The 22,353-nt window shown below is 43.6% G+C and overlaps 1 protein-coding gene across 1 annotated transcript in view; it reads left to right on the top strand.

The window, feature by feature from the left end:
• The first annotated feature begins 322 nt into the window (after positions 1–322).
• Positions 323–22,353, top strand: part of GCN1 (GCN1 activator of EIF2AK4) — an 89,311-nt gene continuing 67,280 nt past the window's right edge. The window contains exons 1-5 of the mRNA XM_040350444.1: positions 323–417; positions 13,830–13,932; positions 20,060–20,123; positions 20,200–20,331; positions 20,420–20,528. Of these exons, the coding sequence (XP_040206378.1) occupies positions 400–417; positions 13,830–13,932; positions 20,060–20,123; positions 20,200–20,331; positions 20,420–20,528 (426 nt within the window). The 5' untranslated portion in view covers positions 323–399. The remainder of the gene's footprint in view (positions 418–13,829; positions 13,933–20,059; positions 20,124–20,199; positions 20,332–20,419; positions 20,529–22,353) is intronic.

Genomic DNA, 22,353 nt, shown 5'->3' on the forward strand with positions numbered 1-22,353 from the left:
ATCTATATAGATCAGACCAAAATGAGGGACAAATGAGGAGGATAGAGGGACAGTCCCTCTAAATCAGGGACAGTTGGGAGCTGTGATTAAAGTAAGATATGTAACAAACGAAGATGAGGGACAAATGAGAAGGATGTTGGGAGCTGTGGTTAAAGTAAGATATGTAAGAAACAAAGATGGGGGGCGCACACCATCAGAGCCAGCTTATGTTTTGCTTTGCTAATGGCCAAAATCATTTTTGGCTGTACTGTAGCTTTAAACGTTCTCTCCGAGACACAAGAGACAGCCCTGTGTTCCGTCGAGGCGCCCGCCGGAAGTGACGTAGTCTCCCGCTAGAGCCATGTGGAAGTATTTGGCGGAAGTGCGGTGACTAGTTCTTCCTGGGTCAAAGCCGGTAAGATGGCGGCGGACACGCAGGTTAGTGTGGCAGTGATTGAGCTGATTGGTGTGTGTATTTATAGCCTTCGGGCCGGGTGGTGTGGTGATGTTGGCGGGGTGTAATGTGCGGTGGTGGAATTAGAGGCAGCGGCTGTGTGTTATAGCGCCTCTCCGCAATGATGAGTCACATCCTCCATACGGTGTGTGGGAGAGCTGGGACTCACTCATTGTCAGAAGGCTGGGCACTATTGTACATCGTCTCCCCTCAGCCTGTGGTATATTGTGTGAGCACACATAGAGAACCGCAGTCCATAGTAATTATTAGGAATTGAGTTTATTCTAATGAGGGAATTCTGTCCATCGCTGACAATGGGTTCCTCAGAAGACTGCAAGTTAGGAGCTCTTCTTACTACAGGACATGAGGTGACACCGAGCCCCTGTATTCACACTTCTAAGCTAAGCCCCATGTAACATCCCAGGGGAAACCTACACTGCAAAACTAAAAAAAACAGGCCCACGCCCCCCTGGTACGTTTATTATATATAGGTGGTTGTAGACGCAATCACTGCCCTTAGGCCACGCCCCTCTGACACGTTTCCCCCCTCTTAGGGCTTAAAGAGGAACTAAAAGTTCCACTGTGGTACACTAAGCAGGTAGGGAATTCTATTACAGAAGAATTCAGTGCAATGTCTCCTGCAATAAAACGTAACTATATGTTCCCCTGAGCCAATCGTGTGTACTGAAATGACTCCGGACTCCAGCTGTGGTCAGTCACAGCCAATGAGGAGAGAGCGGGGCCCAGCCAGGCAATGCCCATTCACAAGAGCGCTGCGTGCCCCCCCCCCCCTCATTGCAAGAGGTTTGCTATTGGGGGCATTTGGCAGGGGGGAGGAGCCATTACTACTGGCAGGGGACCCAAAAAGAAGAGGACCGGGGGTACTCTGTGCAAAACATTACACGGAGCATGCAAGTTTAACTAACTATATACATTTATATAATATATATTACAACCTTTATAATCACTTTAAAGTGGATGTAAACCCTCCATACATCCAGTGAAGTGAACAGCCTCAGATGACATCCATATCTGCTGACTTCCCATTTATATACTGTTTAGAAAGTTCAGATGTGTTAGGAAATTTTCTCTTCCTGTTTAACACAGAGTGTGATGTCTGGGCATACAGCCAAGATAGCTAAAATTGCTGATTGGAGGAAAGGCACACACCCCCTCTCATCATAGGCAGAGACTCTCAGAGGTGTTTTGTAATAGGGCCAGCTCCCTGCTAATCTGTTTATAGCAACCTCCCCTGACAGAAATGTCAGGCTGCTTTTATCTGATGTGTCTGAGAATTTGTCAGGAGTTTTCAGGCTGATAACAGAGGAACAGTTCAAGAGAGAGCTACAGGACACAGCTCTTTGAAGAGAGATAACAAAACACTGCAGATATGTGCCCAGCTCAAATTTCATGAATTGGGTTTATGTCCACTATGACTTGACCTCCTATGATTAAGCCCTAGGAGGAGGGGTGAAACATGTTAGAGGGGCGGGGACTGTGTTTACGACCAGCTGTACAGAGTAACTTACCAGTGGAATCTCCATGGAGTTTGGTCTTGTTCTTCAATTCAGCCAAATCCCATGCTTTAATCTTGTCCTTGTTCGCATTCAGCCACCTGTAACTTAAAGTGGTTGTAAAGGTTTGTTTTATTTTTAGAACAAACATGTCATACTTGCCTGCTCTGTACAAGGGTTTTGCACAGAGCAGCCCGCCCCGCCCCTCCTTTTCTGCTGTTCCCCGACAGGGCTCCTTTTCCATCAGGTGCCCTCATGAAGAACCCCTTTCCCTGGGGCACCCATGCTGGCGCGCTCATGAGTCCCGCTGCTGCATCTATTGACGGAAGTACTCGCCCCTGTGTCACTGGAGCCAGTGGCTCCTGCTGCTATCAATCTATCCAATGAGGACCCGAGAGAGCGGCTGGGCTTGTGTACATCTATATAGACCTCCTCTGTAGCTCAAAAGATGCAACCTATAGAATTTTTTAAACGTCGCCTATGGAGACCTTTAAGGGTAAAAGTTTGACGCCATTCCACAAGCGGGCGCAATTTTGAAGCGTGACGTGTTGGGTATCATTTTACTCGGCGTAACATTCTTTCACAATGTATAAAAAAATTGGGCTAACTTTACTGTTGTCTTATTTTTTTTTATTCAAAAAAGTGATTTTTTTTTCCAAAAAAAGTGCGCTTGTAAGACCGCTGCGCAAATACGGTGTGACAAAGTATTGCAATGACCGCCATTTTATTCTCTAGGGTGTTAGAAAAAAAATATATATAATGTTTGGGGGGTTTTAAGTAATTTTCTAGCAAAAAAAAAACTGTTTGTCTTGTAAACGCCAAATCTGAAAAACAGCCAAGGTCCTTGAGTGGTTAAAAGGTTTTAAAAGCAGAAGTTTTTTTTATTTTAATGCATTCTATACATTCAGATAAAAAACCTTCAGTGTGCAGCAGCTCCCCTAATACTTACCTGAGCCCCATCTCAATCCAGCGATGTTGTACGAGTCTTGGCTGTTCAGGACTCTCCCTCCTCATTGGCTGAGACAACAGTGGGGCGCTGAGCCAATGAGGAGAGCAAAAAGGGGTAGACACACAGAGCCTATCAATCTATCCAATGAGAAATTCTCATTGCTATGCGGTGCCCCCATAGCAAGCAGCTTGCTATGGGGGGCACGAGGGAGGGGCCAGGAGCGCTGGCAAGGGACACAAGAAGAGGAGAATCTGGGCTGATCTGTGCAGAACCACTACACAGAGCAGGTCATTTTTTTTTTTAAACAAGACTTTTGTATCACTTTAGGGCTCTTTCACACGTCCGTTCCGTTCGTCCGTTTTTTGGACGTCCGTTAACGGACCGCAATGCTTCCCTATGGGCTAGCGTCCGTTAGCGGATGAGCATCCGCTAACGTCCGTTAGCATCCGTCTGCGTTCAGTTCCGTTTTTTTGGACGGAAGAAAACCCTATTTTTCTTCCGTCTAAAAAACGGAACGGACTAAAAACGGACGATCCGTTAATCATCCGTTCCGCTAACATCCGTTTTTCTATGTAAAAAGCCCCCCCCAAAAAAAAAAAAAACGGATGCAAAAACGGATGCAAAAACGGATGCAAAAACGGATGCAAAAACGGATCAACTGATGAAAAAAAAACTGATCTGAAAAACTGAACGGACGTGTGAAAGAGCCCTTAAAGTGATTGTGAACACTCATTTTGTAAAACAACCCATTTAGATTAAAATAAAAAGCAAAACATTTGTGTATAGATATATTAAAAAACATTCTAAATACCCTTTTCTATAAGTGATCGCATTCCCTCTGTTCCCAGCTGCACAAAAGCTGCGAGAGGAGAGGCTGCAGTACACTGATCTTCTCAGTGAAAGGCTAGGCAGTGGGGGGTGTCGGGACAATTCTGCTTATTAGAGGAGAGCAGGCCGAGTTTTCAGCACAGCTAGATTACTTACCATGGTGTGTTCTGCTTAGTGTGGTCAGTTTATAATAGAAAAGCAGAGGGACTGGCAGGAACACCAGGGATTTCACACAAAGGAAGTAATACAAAGAGAACAGGAGACGTTTTCGTACAAGTACATGGTACAGCAGCAGGCACATATCAGGAATATCAAATGTTGGGTTTACAAATGCTTTAATGCCGCAGCTCCAAAAATGAAATGAGCTACTTTTGAAGCAGAATGGGGAGTTGTAGGCCCCAATGACTTCAGTTGAAGAACACAAAAAAAAGCACACGTAGTTCCAATTTTTTTGTCACATATTATTGCAGCAGTTTAGAAAATGCAAAATTTTGGTAAAATATACTAAAGTTAATTTTAGGGCACACAAACACAATAAAGTACCCTTTTTTTGGGGGGATAAGTAAGTCGATACCCCACATGTCAAAACTTAAAATATGGCACACCCATGAAATGGCAGCAAACTTCAGTACCCCATATTTTCCATAGGCGATTTAAAAGTGTCATCGGTTTAGTTACCCAAGAATAATGGGCCTGGATTTATTGATCTCACTCCGACTTGCGTGTCAGTATGCAACATGCATAGTGCAATTGATGCATTTATGTTCGTATGTGGGGGGCTGAACATTTTTGGGGGGTTAATTTAAGTGCTTGTGTGGAACTTACATTTTTTGCAATTTTATTTAAAAAAACAAAAGTCACCTATGCAATTTATTTTATTTTTTTGGTAACGAGTCTAAAAGACTTTTGATTTCTCGCCTGTCTTCCAGTGAAGCTGGTAGAATGCAGATCGTGTTCCATCAGCTTCCAGTATGGCTGGGGAAAGTAGTACGGGGACCTGGAAGTGATGATGTTACACATTGCTTACGGGTCAGTAAGGCTTCCTTCCCAGTACCCTGCAGTACCTGTAATGCCGATTATGGGTCAATGGAGTCCAGCATACTTGGGGGAAGGTGGGAATCATAGTAATGCGGGTGTGTGGGAGTAATCTGACAGCTGGCCCCTGCTTTTAAATAGATTCTTTAGGCCAAGCTGGCCCAAGCAAACTATTTCTAGTACTGAGACATGCAGCTGCTGGCTCTATTTAAACTGTATCTAGCATCAGCAACGCACACAATGTACAGCACTGTCTGTTCAAGCGGTTTCTCTGGAAGAAATTAAGCACTGCTCAGCCATTCACAGGAAGCCTTGAATTTTTATGAATTAATACAAGATTTCCCCTGTTTGGTTGAAGTGGAAGGATGACATCACAATATCGTCCTTAGCCAATCATAAGATGCCTTGTATTCATTCATAATGTTACAAGGCTCCCTGTGTATGGCTGAGCAGCACTTGGACCGACTCAACTTTGTTCTGGGAATGGGACTCTACCACTTGCTGGAACGCAGCGCTGTATACTGTATGTTGCTGATGCTACATATAGTTTATTCCATGCTTACAGCTGTTGCATCTTAGTGAAGGCAATAGTTCTTTTTGGGACAGCTTGATCCAATCAAACTTTTTAAAGTGGAACATTGAGATCCGCTTCTTTCCTGCCTATCTTGTTCTCCCTGACCATCTTCTTCGGTGACATAATGCGAAAGCTGTTTGCTTTGCTTGGCCTTCCCCCCTCCTACTTTCTCAATGAAGGACTATGTTTTATACATGCAGTACATGTGTACTATGTGTGTCTGTTGCGTATCCTAGGAGGCACAGCGAGCAAAGGGCGTGTCATTCATCTAGGCAAGTGATGTAAAAAAAAAACAATTTCCACAATGGAGGGAAGGAAAGGTGGTCGGCATCTAACGTCTGATTGAGGGTGAAAATAATTTTTGGAGCACCATAGTGCAGTGCTGAAATCCTGGTTTGCAAAAAAAAAAAGTGAAATCCGAACATGCAGAAAAAAAAGTACACAGGGGTACAGTATTCGACCTATCTCTGAAGAGGAAGGGGCTTAAGGCTCCTAACAGGGGCAAGGTACTCTTGTCCATCCAAGGCTGAAGACAGATTGATCCTGCTCATTAGGGACCTTCTGAAGCTAGTCTAAGTACTTGGTGAGGGCTCTCATAGGAGAGAGTCCCCAATGGAAAGAGGGGGGGGGGGGAGACTAAAAAGCTACAGATCATAGTCCCTGACATTAGGGCAGGCCTTAAAAAATGGTAGGCTCAGTTATTGTGATTAAAGGATAAGTTCACCTTTAAATAAAAATAAATAAATGCACATCTTTTTGCAGGTAAAAATGCATAGTGTTTTTTGTTTTCTCTAGGAGCCTACAAAGCATTGCACCCACAATCACCAGATCACGGGTGCAATACAGGACACCTGCAGACTGTCGGTGTAAGCTGTCTGCTCATACCTCATATGGGCAGGCAGTTCCACACTGACAGGAAGCCTCAATGAACTACCTAGAGTGCTCAACAGCATCCCAATAGTTCATTGAGAACTACAAGCCAACAGCTGCACAAGCTGTCAGTACTTGTATGTCTCCCATTCACAGAACTGTGTTAATGAATGAATGACACTGCTGGGTAGGCAGAGCCCTGCACAGCTGCATTTAAAATTGTGACAGGGAGATGATCCCCTGCTCGCTGTCACTACAGGCAGTGGATTGGGGAGATGCTGCATTTACATGTTCCACCCAAAAAAAAAAACGGGTGGAATTATTTTGACAGCTGTCTCGCACGCTGTTTGCTTTCACTTTACTGTAGACATAGCAGGAAGTGAGGGAAATCCCTTGCATTTTTTTTTTTTTTAATTTCCAATCCAATTTCTCTCGCTTCCATTTCTTTTTCCGAGAATCATTGCTCTTTTGTCAGGCAAGTCTACATGGGCTTTAAAAGTATTGTAACTCCCCAGATGTACTTTTCTACACTGGTTATTTTTCATAAGAGGTCGCTGGAGTTGTGTTGTCAAGCATTGTAACCTTTTTTTGGTAATTGTAACTTTTGTTTTTTATTCCTTTTTAATAAAAAGGGTGAGATGGATGTTTTTTTTTTTACATTTAAAAAAATAAACATTAAATGCAGCTAAAGCTTTAACAATGCTTAGTATCATCTGTTACATGCATAACCTACATAACAGAAGAGGAGAGAAAAGCATACAAATAGATGTTTGCAGCAGTTGATATGTCAGAGATAAGATCATATACATTTTAAAAGCTCTTGGTGAGCATGTATGGAGAAGAGTTAAAGCGGGAGTTCACCCATTTCTAAAATTTTTTTTTTTCTTCCCCTAGATTCCTGCTCGTTCGGTCTAGGGGAATCGGCTATTTGTATTAAAATAGGTGCAGTACTTACCCGTTTTCGAGCTGCATCTTCTTCCGTCGCTTCCGGGTATGGTCTTCGGGAGCGGGCGTTCCTTCTTGATTGACAGGTTTCCGAGAGGCTTCCGACGGTCGCATCCATCGCGTCACTCGTAGCCGAAAGAAGCCGAACGTCGGTGCGGCTCTATACTGCGCCTGCGCACCGAAGTTCGGCTTCTTTCGGAAAATCGTGACGCGATGGATGCGACCGTCGGAAGCCTCTCGGAAACCTGTCAATCAAGAAGGAACGCCCATTCCCGAAGCCCATACCCGGAAGCGACGGAGAGGATGCGTCTCGTAAACGGGTAAGTACTGCACATATTTTAAAATAAATAGCCGATTCCCCTAGTAATAACGAGCAGGAATCTAAGGGGGAAAAGTGCCCTCTAAGGGTGAACCCCCGCTTTAAATGCACCCAAAAGTTATTCATAAAAACATGGATGACCTCTGTTTATGCAAACATTAGTAAAGCAGTAGTATACAGAGTTTTTTTTTTTTTTTATTAATGCATCCTGAAAGGTAAGCAGTAGATGCAGGACAAGGCAAAGGAGGTAACTCTGAATTCAGTAATTTGGTGCCTGAAGATGGATTGCCACAGCATATGACAAATCTGTAGTTTCCTGGCAAACTTTAAGGCTGTGCGGTGCAAATTCCAGCTCCGTTTTCTCTGCGAAGAGAAAAAACTGCTGTTCAGCGGTTCCTCTCCGTTGTAGGTGAGGATTGGCTGAGCAGGGAGAGGGGGAGGTGTAGTGAGGAGGGGGAGAGAATGCCTGTTCACAACAGAACGCATCTGCGAATCAGACACATTCCCATAGAAGATTGTATAAAATGCAAGTGTACTGCACATCTAGGACATGGTTTTAAATGCTATATCCTGAAATAACCGGCGAAGAGACTTATTTCCCAGATTACTTCAGCCAGACACATTGTGAACAGCAAGATAATTCATAGAAATATCTTGCGTCTGAATCAAACTATCATATGAGGTTAAAAGATCTGCCTGCTTGACAGTGCAGGGAGGATTCCTAGTTAAATAAAGCCATTTGTGTATTATGACTAGTTGGATGGTTAGATAATATTAATGGGGACATTTTTTTTTAAATTGCATAAATTTGAAGTGGCAGTTGTTGGGGTACAGGAACAGTATGCTGTATGCTCATGGACTAATCCATTTAAATAGCTTTTCCCAGGAAATCTATGGGTAGGGACATCCAGGTTCTGGCCTTTTCCTGCATATGGAGTCTATAACGAGATACAGTGCCTTGCAAAAGTATTCAACCCTCTTGGCATTTTTTATTTTTTGCTGCCTCAAAACCTGGAATTAAAATTGATTGAGGATTTGCAATTTTGCATCATTTGATTTACAGAACGTGCCCACAACTTTGAAGATGATTTGATTTTTTTTTTTTTTATTGTGAAGCAAACAACAAAGATGACAAAATAACTGAAAAAGTCAATGTGCATAACTATTCGGCCCTGTAAAGTAAATGATTTGTAGAGCCACCTTTTACGGCTATCACAGCTCCTAGTCGCTTTGGATAAGTCTCAATGAGCTTGCCACATCTTACCACTGGGATTTTTTCCCATTCCTCCTTGCAAAACTGCTCCAGCTATTTCAAGTTGGATGGTTTGCGCTTGTGAACAGCAAACTTTAAGTCTGACCACAGATTTTCTATTGGATTGAGTTCTGGGCTTTGACTAGGCCATTCCAACACATTTACATGTTTTCCCTTAAACCACTCAAGTGTTGCTTTAGCATTGTGTGTTTGGGGTCAATGTCCTGCTGGAAGGTGAACCTCCGTCCTAGCCTCAAATCACACACAGAGTGGTACAGGTTTTGCTCAAGAATATCCCTGTATTTAGCACCATCTATCTTTCCCTCAACTCTGACCAGTTTCCCACTCCCGATTGCTGGAAAACATCCCCACAGCATGATGCTGCCACCACCATCATGTTTCACTGCGGGGATGGTGTTCTTTGGGTGATGTGATGGGTTTGCGCCAGACATGGCATTTTCTTTGGCCAGAAAGATCAATTCTAGTCTCATCAGACCCCAGAGCACCTTCCTCCGTACGTTTTGGGAGTCTCCCACATGCCTTTTCGCAACGATCGGGGCATGTGGGAGACTTACAAATCGTATGGAGGAAGGTGCTCTGGTCTGTTGAGACTAAAATTTTACTTTATGTCCATCATAGTAATGGCTTTCTTCTGGCCACTCTGCCATAAAGCCCAACTCTATTGAGCGTACTGCTTATTGTCGTCCTATGAACAGACACTCCAGTGTCTCTGCTGTGGAATTCTGCAACTCCTCCATGGTTACCTTAGGTCTCTGTGCTCCCTCTCTGATCAATATTGTGAAGCAAACAACAAATAAGACAAAATAACAGATTTTTTTGCCCCTTCCTCCTTGCAAAACTGCTCCAGGTCTGTGAGTTTTGGTGTGCAGCCATCTCTCTTGACAGGTTAGCTGTTGTGCCATGTTCTTTCCATTTGGTTATGATAGATTTGATGGCGCTCCTAGGGATCATCAAAAATGTGGATATTTTTTATAGTCCCTAACCCAACAACATTATCCCTTACTTGTTTGGAGAGTTCCATGGTCTTCATGGCAGTGTTTGGTTAGTGGTGCATCTTGCTTAGGTGTTGCAGCCTCTGGGGCCTTTCAAAAAGGTGTGTGTATGTAATGACAGATCATGTGACACTTAGATTGCACACAGGTGGACATCATTTCACTAAATGTGACTTCTGAAGGAAATTGGTTGCACCAGAGCTTTTTATGGGCTTCATGACAAAAGGGGAAGAATACATACGCACATGCCTAATGAAACTATTTTTCATAAAAAAATGATATGTATATATTTTTCAAAGTTTACTTCACCAACTTAGACTATTGTGTTCTGATCCATCACATATAATTCAGATAAAAAAAAAAAATGTAACTAAAGGCTGTAATGTAACAAAATAGGTAAAAAGCCAAGGGGTAAATACTTTTGCAAGGCACTGTACATTTCCAGGGTAGTTGAATAATGATGTCTGAATATTTGAATTGGTGGACTAGTTGTAATTGGGATAAGGTCTAAATGCATTCGACGGATCCCGATGAAGGGCAACATGTATAGATTTGTCCCAATTCACCCTACCATCCAGAAGTCTACAAAGTTGTTTTTATTTTGGAAAATGTGGAGCAAGGAGTAGCATCTGCATGTCAATTAATATTGGTTTATCTGTGCAGTAGTATCAGGAGATATGGCTATTCCATTCTGTCAGATGCTTTATGCATGTCAAGAGATACTAGAGGTCTAATGATTATATTGCAAGTTTGTGAAAATGTATCTGTTAAGTCTGGTTGATCTACCAGGGACAAACCACATCTGGTTAACAGTGATATTAGTATTCTTAAACTCTGTGGGATCTTTGCCTGCTTTAAAGCGTAACTAAAGGCAAAACTTTTTGTTTTAGTTTTGAAGAGGGATTACAATACCTGCTGGTTTTTTACTGCTGTCTGTGCCCCCGTTATGGAGATTCACACTTTTTATATTTGTCTTGTTTACCATTATCCTTGAAAGTAAAAAGATTCCAAATTTTGGGTTGAAACCAGATCAGTGATAGAGTGGAAATCTTCCAATGGTTACACTAGTTCTGGTGGCACGCCAGGATCCCCTCACTTTGGAGGAATTTCTTCTCGCTTCCTGTTTTGGGTATAGGAACTGAACTGAAAGGGAAGCCTTCCCTATGGGACACAAATGACAACAGAACTGATAGGTTATAACCCTTACTCTATCCAAAAATGGGGGGAAATTTATTTTTTGCCTTTTGGTTACACTAAAGCGGTTGTGAGCTCATTTTTCTTTCCCCTAAAAAAATAAACATGGTATACTTGCCTACTCTGCACAAGATTAGTGCACATCGTGGCCCTTAACCTCCCCTTCTGGGGTCCCTCGCCAGTTCTTTTTGGCTCCTTCATAGGAAAACGCTTGGTATTGGGTCGGGCTGCACGATTCTGGTAAAAATGAGAATCGCGATTCATTTGCTTAGACTAAAGATCACAATTCTCTCACGATTCTCAAAAAAAATTATGCCAGAACCCCCCCAAAAAAAAAATAATAATAAATAAACCTGTGATTTATCTAAAAAATATGAATATATAAAAAAAGAGACCAGTGATATGTCTATAATGTTAAAGATCATATAACTCCTATGAAAAAAGCAGAATCAAACTTTGATTCTGCTTTTTTTCATAGGAGCTATATGATCTTTAACATTATAGACATATCGCTGGTCTCTTTTTTTTATAGATCAGAAGCAGTACTGCCAGCAACCATTGGGTGGCGCATGGATACACACAGTTGTACAGAACTGTGAGAAGGATGAATACATCACAAGCAGTACCGCCGGGAACCACTGGGTGGCGCATGGATACAAACTACTGCAGGCTGCTGACGTCGGTTTTGATATTGGCGGCTTTTGCGTTCCACGCTGGTTACGTGGAACCAGCGGTGAAAACAGAAGAATCGCCGGTCATCCCGCGGGGAGAATCGAAATCGCGATTCTCTCCGCGATTAATCGTGCAGCTCTAGTATTGGGTCACACAAGCAAGCTCAATGCCAAGTCGGGTTGTGCGCGTCAACACACACAGCGCGGCTTGGCCCTGCTCCCCCCTTCTCACAGGGTTGACTGACAACAAATGTAGCCAATGGCTCCCACTACTACCAGTGCAGTGGAGAGAAGACCTTCAGACTGGCACAGCCCTGGATCAATACAGGTAAGTATTTGGAGGTGGTGGTGGGTGGCAGGGGAAGAGCTACTAAAGTTTTTTTTTTAACCTAATGTATAGAATGCATGAAGGTAAAAACCTTTCAACTATAGAACTGCTTTAAGTAGTAGAACAATCAGAGCTTCACATATGGTTGGGGTGAATGACCCGACTTGTAAGAAAGGTATGATTTTGTAGGTGAATTCACCTAGACCAAGTGTAAGTGTTAATTTAAAAGATGCCTCTACCTTATTATTTTCAGATCTCTCAGCACTGGTCACATTCATGTCTGGCTGGGAGGAGAACATCCCTGGCCTGAGGGCAGGTGACTGTGACCAGCTCTGAGAGATCGGAGATGAGGTAGAGGCACCCAGTTTGCATTAACCCATACACACTGTAGGAAGAAATGCACGAAACAGAGGGACTGACAGTGATTAGTTTTAACTTTAGAGTGCATGGGTAGGGCTGCCCTCGGGAGAGGCAAGGGGAGCCGGCATGATGTCATCCATGCAATCGATGCAGCCCATTCTCCGAATTGATGCTGAATCATGCAAGACTGCATCTATTCAACGATTATTTTCCACACCCCTAGTAGTTAGGCAAAAATGTAGGGTGCAATAGCTAACACCATAAAAGTATGCAAATCAGGGGAAGTGACTTTACTCTGTCTCAGTCTGCATGCTTGTGCCAGGTCAGTGACATGGATAGTTATGAAGCCAGGGACAGTCGGGCAAGTACCATTTTCAGGAGGTCAGTAATGGTAACCAACCTAGTTATCTCACTACAAATTTCCTTTAACTACTTGTCTGCTGGGCACTTTTACCCCCTTTCTGCCCAGACTTCAGCTTTCAGCGCTGTCACACATTGAATAACAACTGGGTGGTCGAGCTACACTGTAGCCATATGAACTTTTTATCATTTTTTCCCACACAAATAGAGCTTTCTATTGGTGGTATTTAATCACCACTGGGTGTTTTGTTTTTTGCTAAATAAACCAAAAATCCAACTTTTTGGGCGGCACTGATAATCAGGACACTGACAATCGGTGCCCTAATTATCACAGTACATGTCCCATGCACACAAGTGTGGTTATCGGCTCTCCTCCTCACACTGTCAATGTGATGTAAGGAATGACGACAACGTGTTTACATTGTGATCAGCTGATTGGACACAGCTGATGACGTGGTAAAGGGCCGCTGTGATTGGCCCTTTACCCTGATTTGTGATCAGCTGTGTCCTAAGGACACAACGATCACAGGAGGACATCATGACACCCTCCCGGAACTGAACTACCGTGCTGTAGCTGTCCGGCTATAGTGCAGTCGGGAAGTGGCTAAAGTGGTGCTAACGTATTATTTTTTACCTTAATGCATTCTCTGCTTTAGGTTAAAACAACCTTTCCATGTCTGTGCCCCCCCCCCCCCCCTCCTTAAACACTTACCCGTCACCACTCCTGATTCAGTGCTGTCCCTGTCAGCAGCCCTACTCTCCTTTCTTCCTGCATTTACAGGACACAGGGGCAGCAGTGGAAGCCATTGGCTCCTGCTGCTGTCAATCAAATCATGTAAGGGTGGAGCACGGGGCGGCACCAAACAGCGCTGTTTTTTTATGGAGGCACACAGCCCGGTTTGGAAGTACGCCCCCATGAGTCTCCCCATAGCACACAGCTTGCTGGTTGGCGTTGACTCTGAAGGGAGCACGAGCCAAAAGCACCCGTGGTGGAACCCCAGAAGCGAAAGTAAAGGATCGCACTGTGCGATACCATTGTACAGAGCAGGTAAAAATAACATGTTTTTAATTTGAGGAAAATAAAAATTGGGCCACTGCGAGCATATATCTGGCATGTCTCTGATTGCTGTCCTTTGGTAGTTTTGATTATCTAAATTTTTTTTTTTTCAATCTTTGTTTTCCAGGCGCAGGATGCTCTGAAGAAATTTGCAGCAAAGGTGACAACAGCCAGTGTGAAAGAACGAAGACAAATCCTCAGTGAATTAAAAGCATGCATTTCTACAAAAGGTGGGGGTTACAATGCATAAGAATACTCCAACCAGACATCTTTATATTTCTGTACAAAATTTTAAACACTATGAAAAAAAGAAACAGACAAGATAAGTAATTTTAGCGAGAGCTGGCAAGGTTCTTACTAAAGAGAATACCCATGGCACCATGTGACGAACATATACAAAGATTAGCTTATAGGAAACTTCAGGCAGTCACTGAAGGCCCTTGTGGCATTGCCTACCACATTGGATGAACATTGGACCTCTTTTGGGGGGTGCTGTGGCATGAAATGGCGAGTACCCTGGCAGTAGCCCCGCTGGTAGCCTTGTGCCTTGAAGCTAGGTGATGTCACCAGTAGGAGAAGCACACTGGCGGTGGCCATCTTGGATATCATGCATTGTGGGCTCCCTGTGGGACTACGGGTCACAGCAGAACCTTTTTTTAGTGGGAATACAAGTTCTTTTTTTTTTGTCTAGAGGTCACAGCAGAGCAACCTCCACTATTGGACTATATGTCACAACCGTGCCATTCTTGTGTGGGTCTACAGTACAAGTCGCAGCAATTATTAAAGAGGCCGCATAACATTTCCTTGATGGATTTAGCACTGTCAAATCTCTTGGGATAACCAGCGTACTGCTGTTTAGTCACACAGTTCCCTCTCATCTGACCTGGGCTGCTCTTTCCAGTAAGGGTCCCTATATATACACTATACAAAAAGTATTGGGGTGCCTGCCTTTACACGCACATGAACTTTAATGGCATCCCAGTCTTCGTCTGTATGGTTCACTATTGTGTTGGCCCACCCTTTGAAGCTCTAACAGCTTCAACTCTTCTGGGAAGGCTGTCCACAAGGTTTGGTAGCGTGACTATGGGAATGTTTGACCATTCTTCCAGAAGCGCAATTGTGAGGTCGGGCACTAATGTGGATGAGAAGGCCTGGCTCGCAGTCTCCACTCTAATTCATCCCAAAGGTGTTCTATTGGGTTGAGGTCGGGACTCTGTGCAGGCCAGCCAAGTTCCTCCACCCCAAACTCGCTCATCCATGTCTTTATGGACCTTGTGTTGTGCAATGGTCCTAATAATTTGGTGGAGGGGGGATTATGGTGTGGGGTTGCGCTTGGCCCCTTATGCCGCGTACACACGATCGGTTTGTCTGATGAAAACGGTAGGGGTGCGCATCTTCACTGGGCTCACGATTCGATTACGATTATATGGTCAACGATTCGATTCCGCGATGCATCACGATTGCTGACGCGCTTCCGCTTGGGCCGCCTAGGCGGCCCTTCCTCCAAGCAATCTTCTGGGACACATCACAGGTCCCAGAAGATTGCCCGGCTATGCAAGACAGCTAAGTGAAACATGCGCACCCGGCTGTGAAGCTGCAAGCTGTCACAGCCGGATGCCCACAGTAGTATTGCCAGCGCCGTGGACAGGCAGGGGAGAGCATGGAGTGTTCAGGTGGCCACATCGCTGGATTGTGGGACACTCCTTGCACCCTGACATGCCACATTTGGCATGTCATGTTTTAGAGGGGGGGGGGGGTGTAACCTCTTTTTAGTCGGACTTCCTGTCTCACTTTCTCCTTCCTGTCCCGGCCCCCTAGGAGGAGACTCCTCTCGCCCTAGGCGGCCCCTCCGTGCCAGCGATCTTCTGGGACGCAACACAGGTCCCAGAAGATTGGCTGGTCAATGGCAGAACGCAGTGTGCACTCGGCCATGAAGCTGTAAGCTGTCATGGCCGGGTGCCCACAGTAGATTTGACAGGGGAGAGGAGGGGGGTAGACGAGTGGAGCTCCAGGCGGCCTCATCGATGGACCGTGGGACAGGTGAGTGTCGGTTTAATAAAAGTCAGCGGCTACACTTTTTGTAGCTGCTGATTTAAAAAAAAACTAAAAATAGGGTGGAACTCCCCTTTAAAAATTGCACTACAGGGTACAGGAAATCACACACACACACACACACACACACACACACACACACACACACACACACGGCTGCTGGGAGGTCAGGAGGGATTAGAATCCACAACTGACAAACAGCCCTGTGAGTTTCACTGCACTGTCTGTGTGCTGACATTTCTCTGGGCTTTGCACATTCCAGCACACTAGGAGTTGACACAGTGGAATGTGCAAAGTGCCAGAGAAATGCTGGCACAGACAGAGCACTGTAGGAGTCACATACTGCTGATAAAATACCTGTGGTAATAAATGCCGTTATAATCCATTAAGTGGCCACTGCTGTAATGTGCTTTTTAAAACATATGCAGATTCATACCTCATGTCTCTGTGTATATAACTGTATATTCCTCTCATGTGACTACATGGTCCGGCCTGCCTCTCTCCTCAAGTCTCACATCTCTCCTGACGTTCCGTTCTCAGCCCCGCCCATCGTCTTTAGCTAAAGTAACATCACAAGAGAGGCGGGCGGGGCTGGCGTCAGAAGAGACTTGAGACGAGGGATGTGAAAGGAGAGAGGAGAGGCGGGCCGGACCATGGAGTCACATGATCGCATGTACAGTTACTACACACGGAGCTATGAGGTATGAATCTGCATATATTTTAAAAAAGCACATACAGCGGTGGCCACTTAAAGCGGAGTTCCAACCACAATTAGCATTTTTTAAATGTATGTCCTTTCATCCTGCGTTTTTATAATATAAATCTGGTCACTTACTATTTTACAATCCGCCGCCGATCCGCATAGATATTTAAAAAAGATAGTTTATAAAACTATGTCCACACCGTTGTCTTTTTGCTTGTGGGCATTGTGAAGCCTACAAGCACTTCCTGGAAGTCTTGGATGGGGAGTGATAATTGGACAGCGCACTGCATCCTGGGAAATGATGACACACATTTCCCAGGAGCATTAGAGGGAGATGATGTCAGAATCCTAGGTGATTTCAAAGGCAGATTTTGTGGCACCGCATAGCAACAGGCATTTCCAGAGGAGTAAAAAAAAATTATTATTTTTTTTAACTTTTTTAGGTCTAATGAGCACAATAATGAGAAAATAATTTTGGGATGAAAACTCCACTTTAATGGATTATAACGCACATTTATTACAAAACAAGTATTTTAAAAGACCTGCTCAGAGCGATCTCCCGGGAGGGGCGGGGCATGTCGGATGACGTCACGGACATCGATTATTGGGGTCGCATGCATCGCTGCCGCATCGGGGACTCCCGAATCGCGATGCAGCGATTAAATTCAGCACCCCCTAGAAAACGGTCTGATGGACCGTTTTCATCAGACAAACCGATCGTGTGTGGGCCCCATCGTTTTTTTATCCATCGGTTAAAAAACTAGGAACTTGTTTTAAAATTATTTGATTGATTGATTTGGTTAAATAACCGATAGAAAAAAACGATTGTCTGTGGGCACGTCCATCGGTTAAAAATCCATGCATGCTCTGAATCAAGTCCACGCATGCTTGGAAGCATTGACTTCATTTTTCTCAGCACGTTGTTGTGTTTTACGTCACAGCGTTCTGACACAATCGTTTTTTTAACCGATGGTGTGTAGGCACGACTGATGAAAGTCAGCTTCATCGGATATCTGATGAAAAAAATCCATCAGTCCGTTTTCATCGGATGAACCGATCGTGTGTGTGAATGGAACTATTAAGGCGTCGGCATACCGAGACATTTTGGACAATTTCATGCTCCCAAATAAGTGAACTTATTTGTGTGTGTAGGACCAGGGATCCTCAAGTGTTCTCATTGGATGATATAGTGGCATAGTGAGACCTATTCTCCCTAATCTATGCCTTGCTATTACAGCTTCTTTCTCATCGCCTTACGGATTGTAAGGAATTCTGGTGATTCTGATTGCCCAGCTTAGCCCCTGAGAACGTAGATCTCCAACATTGTGAACATGTCAGCGGATGACCCTTTGACTCTTTCCGAATCATCTCAACCTCCCTGTTGCAAGGTCCGATCTTACAGTTGCTGGCTTTAAGAAAGTCTGTTTCTCTCATTCCTACCATACTAAAGAATTGGAAGGTGACTTCAAAGAAGATTTACCACAGGTCTTAAAGGATAAGTTCACCTTTGGGAACATGTTACATGTTCCACTCGTTTTGTAACGTCCTCCCAATGCTGCAGCTGCTGCGGATGTCGGCTTGTAGTTCTCAATGAACTACCACAGCGCTGTGTAGCGGTAGTTCATTGATTCTTTCTGTCGGTGTATCTGCTTGCCCGTATGGGATGTACGGGCGCACAGATACTGAGGGTCTGCAGGACACCTGCATGGTACCAGTGATCTGCTGATTGCTGGTGCAATACTTTGCAGGCTCCAAAAAGTTGTCCCCGCGTGGGTCGCATGCTGGCTTTTCTCCAGTTTGGATTTAACCTTGGACTGGTGTGATCAGATCAGATTTCGTCCATGGTGGTCCTCTTTTAGAGACCTATTGCTTTGCATTTCCTGGTGCGTACCTTTTTGTGCAAGGTGGCTGGCGTGTTCTAACTGTGTTGACTCTGTGGGACATCGACTTCGTACTTTTATTATTTTTTTTTTTTTTTTTTTTAGAAATCTGTTTGATCCCATCAAAGATTTCCCTTTTAGTCCTATCTGTATCAGAAGGCTATTTCTATGCTTGATAATACTTTGACTTGCAGATCCCGGTGTTTCACCATGACAAGGTGGTTTTATGGCCTCGGCCATCAATTTACCTAAGGTGGTTTCTTCAAGCTCAACCAGATTTTTTTTTGTTTCCATTCATTTGTCCTATGCCTCAGATGTCAGTGGACAAGGCTCTTCACACCTTAGTCGAGGTTTCTGCTATTGGGTAATACCTGATTTTTATTGCTGCAATTCATTAGTCTGTTTCCCTACTAGCACTTCCCAAAGGCCCAAGGAAGGATTACACCGCTTCCATGTCTACCATTTAATCAGTAGTCTTCAGTGCATACTTTTTATAAAGTTTTACCATGTGGACGTTTTGGTCAACAAGTTTGGCAAACTGCTGCATGAGGTTTTGGTTGGATGGCTTCTGTTGGCCATCCCTCAAATTGTTTGCATTGGAACATCCATATTGTAATGAAGATGCCTTGTTTTGTTTCCTGGGATGTACAATAAAGAAAATTTTGATTTTATTTTTGTAATTTTTTTTTGGCTTGCCTGTAATATCGTTTCCTTGGAGTACATCACAGGACACAGGGATCCCACCCCTCTGCCTTTGTGGTTTATGACTTGCTACAGAAACTGAAACCCCCTAACAGGGAGAGGGTATGGCTGGGAGGGGTCTTCCTGACTTTTTTTTTGCCAGTGTCCAGTCACCTGAATGTGGCAGCATAACCCCACCATAATGCAGATGATGATATCCTGTATTATTCTGTGATGTACTCCATGAGAAGGATCTTCCCAGGTAAACCTAAAATGCTGTTTTTACAGCAAGATTTGGGCTGATGCCTAGTACGCATGATCAGTTTTCCCATCTGGAAAACTGCTGTGTTTTTCTTTGGCTGGGAAAACCGTCCGTGTGTATGCTCCTTAGCAGTTTTCCCGACAGGAAAACTGCGGTAAAAAAAAAAAAAGAGAATCGTTTTTTTTTTTTTTGTTTTTTTTTCGTAGTTTTCCTATGGGAAACACTGCTAGGGAGCATACACACGGCCGGTTTTCCCAACCAAGGCTCTCCTGGCAGTTTTCCTGTCGGAAAAACCGGCCATGTGTATAGGGGAAAAGGGACCGAGCCGAGGTTCTCGGGTTTTCCCCTCAGTTTGAAAACCGATCGTGTGTACTAGGCATGAGTCTTGCATTTATTGAAAAACCTTTATTACTTTGGACTTCCTTTTGGAAATACTAATGTTTGTTTTTATATTCAGCTTTTTCTTTTTTAGCTAGTTCCTTGAGCTATTTATTGTTGCACGAGTATCATATTTAGTAATAGTTTTGTCTATTAACAGTATTGCATAGACGTCAAATTGTAATGCTTGTTGTGCTGGAATGGCTAGATTAAATTGCATTTATGTGAGTGAAACTTCTTACTGTTATTTGACTTGGTAAATACTTGAACTATTTTTGCTAGGGGGGAAAAAATAAATCCTGAAAACATGCTCTGTTGTGTTGTTACTACTAGATGACTGGACTTCTATTTACTGCATACAGAGCTTTTTTTGTAGTCTTATTTTTTTTTCATCTTTGCAGATCTGCCAGAAGCTGCTGTGAAAGGTCTCTGCAGATTATTCTGCCTAACATTGCATCGATACAGGTGGGTTTGCTAAAATTGTTACGTTTTTAGTTGTGTTAAAAGGGTGAATTTATTTAAATCTGAATGTGCTTTACAGGGATGCAGCATCCCGCCGAGCTCTGCAGTCTGTCATCCAGCAGTTGGTGGAATCCCAGCCAGATATAGCAGCTAAAAATCTGCTACAGTCACTCCAGACGTTTGGGGTGGGAAACAAGAGTGTAGAACCCAGGTAAATTGTGCCCTGTCATAACACTGCATTGCTTTGAGGCTGTTTGGTTTCAAGAGAACTTTTATTCATCTGTTCATTTATTTTTCAGCAAAAGCAGTGGTTCTGCAGCAACCTTAGCCTTGGCATGGACTTGTGTTGTTTCTAGGGTTGTGTTTTCTGTCCCTGATAAACAACAGGGGGAAACGTGGAACAAACTGGTACGTACTTTCTGTGACTATATAGTATGCTATATTGTAGTGATCAGTACCCCCTGCTACCAATCGGCATTTAGCAATCGAACCAGAAAAGGAAAATAGCTGGTTTATGTTTGAAAGATGCACCACACTGCTGTTTTAACTAAATGACTAAGTAAACACATTCTTGGCAAGAGTTTTATGTGCGGGAAGTTTTAGAAAGTGAGAGAATTCTTTTTCTGCTGTTGGTTACTTGTTGGATTTGTCTTAGTATGGTTAAAGCCTTTGATATATGGCCAGAGCTTGTGACCCACACACTTTTGGAAATGACCAAAACATTGAAGGTGGAAGTGCATGGTGCTGCACATTTACATATTTGCTTTGATTAACCAAGCCTTTTTCAGCCAGGAGGACACAGCACCCTGAGGTGCCCTCTGGGTTCTTTTGGGGTGCCGTTGCAAAATATCTAAAAATTGACAAAAATATCCACAAGCTAGCAGGTGCATCCAAGCCTGCCTTTTTTTTTTTCTGTTAGACAAAGCCACATGTTTTTTATTTTGCAGCGTTACAACCTTAGGCACAATGCAGGCCAGATGCTGTGGTTCTAACAATTACATCACCAGATGGTAAAGAGCACATTGGGCGACTGTACCGCATCCTTGTTTGCCCCTGTCTGTCACCTCTGGGGTAATGTTAGCTGCGCAAGGGAGAGACACTAAGGGAGAAGAGAAACAATGAAATATTAGTTAGTACCAGTGTGCATTCTGTTGCATTGCAATCATCTCTAATGTTGGGTGTCCTACATGTGTGAATGATACTGCATTATGTAAAACTGTTTACTGTATTTGCATTTTAGAATAGGATGCTCTGAGATTGTACATAATTTTAAACTGTGTTTTTACATTTCTTCAGTTTTCTTCCTGTTCTCTGGCCTATGCCAAAATTATGTCCTACATACCATGAGTCTTCCTGGGTATTTTTTTTTTTTCTTTTAACTTGGACGGGATTTCTCAGCTAAGCACACCCTCCTCTTGCTTAGATACAGTTTGCTTTATTAGGATAAAAAAAAGACAACAGGTTCAACATATAAGAAAACCTGAACTGATCTATGTATAGATTTCCTGAAGATTAGAAGGTAGAACTGAATTAAAACAGAACATGTACATTTATTCCAATCAGTATACCACTAGTTTAAAGAGGAGCTCCAGGCTTCTTCAGAAAAGTCAGCAGCTACAAACACTGTAGCAACTGACTTTTAATATTGATGGATAGAGTACAGCGCTCAGGGTGTTTGCACAAAACAATCAACGAAGGGTTAAAAATTAAAAATAAAAATAATAATAGAATTAAATGGTCAATTAAATTAAGATTAAAATCACGAACCACATTGGAGATATATGGTATAAATGTTCAAGAGTCCATGAAAGGTTCAGTCCCAGCAGGGTGCCGAAAAGGCTATAGTTGATGACAGTGAAGAACTGTTGTAGATGAAGGCAGTAGATCAGGGCTGCTATCCAGGAGCGAAGCCAGCTCAATATATGCAGGAGAAAAACAAAAGAGAAAAGCGCCTCTGAGTATACTGCTTTTAATTGTAAAACATAAAAATATCCAGCACTTACATCATAGTATTATGGTGCAGTCGTGGGAGCTGGTGTGCGTCTGTAGCTGACAGTCAGCAAGGCATGAGAACTGGACAGCCGGAGGGAGCCGGGGAGAGACGGCTAAATCCTTGTTGTTGTGCCGCTGCTGGACAGAGAGTTCATCAGCTGATGCGTGACATCAGCTCGGACGGAGGCTGAGGAGGACCACAACGCGTTTCAGAGCATGCGCACGGAAACGACCAGCGCGC

Source organism: Rana temporaria, chromosome 1, assembly GCF_905171775.1.
Source record: "Rana temporaria chromosome 1, aRanTem1.1, whole genome shotgun sequence".
NCBI lineage: Eukaryota > Metazoa > Chordata > Amphibia > Anura > Ranidae > Rana > Rana temporaria.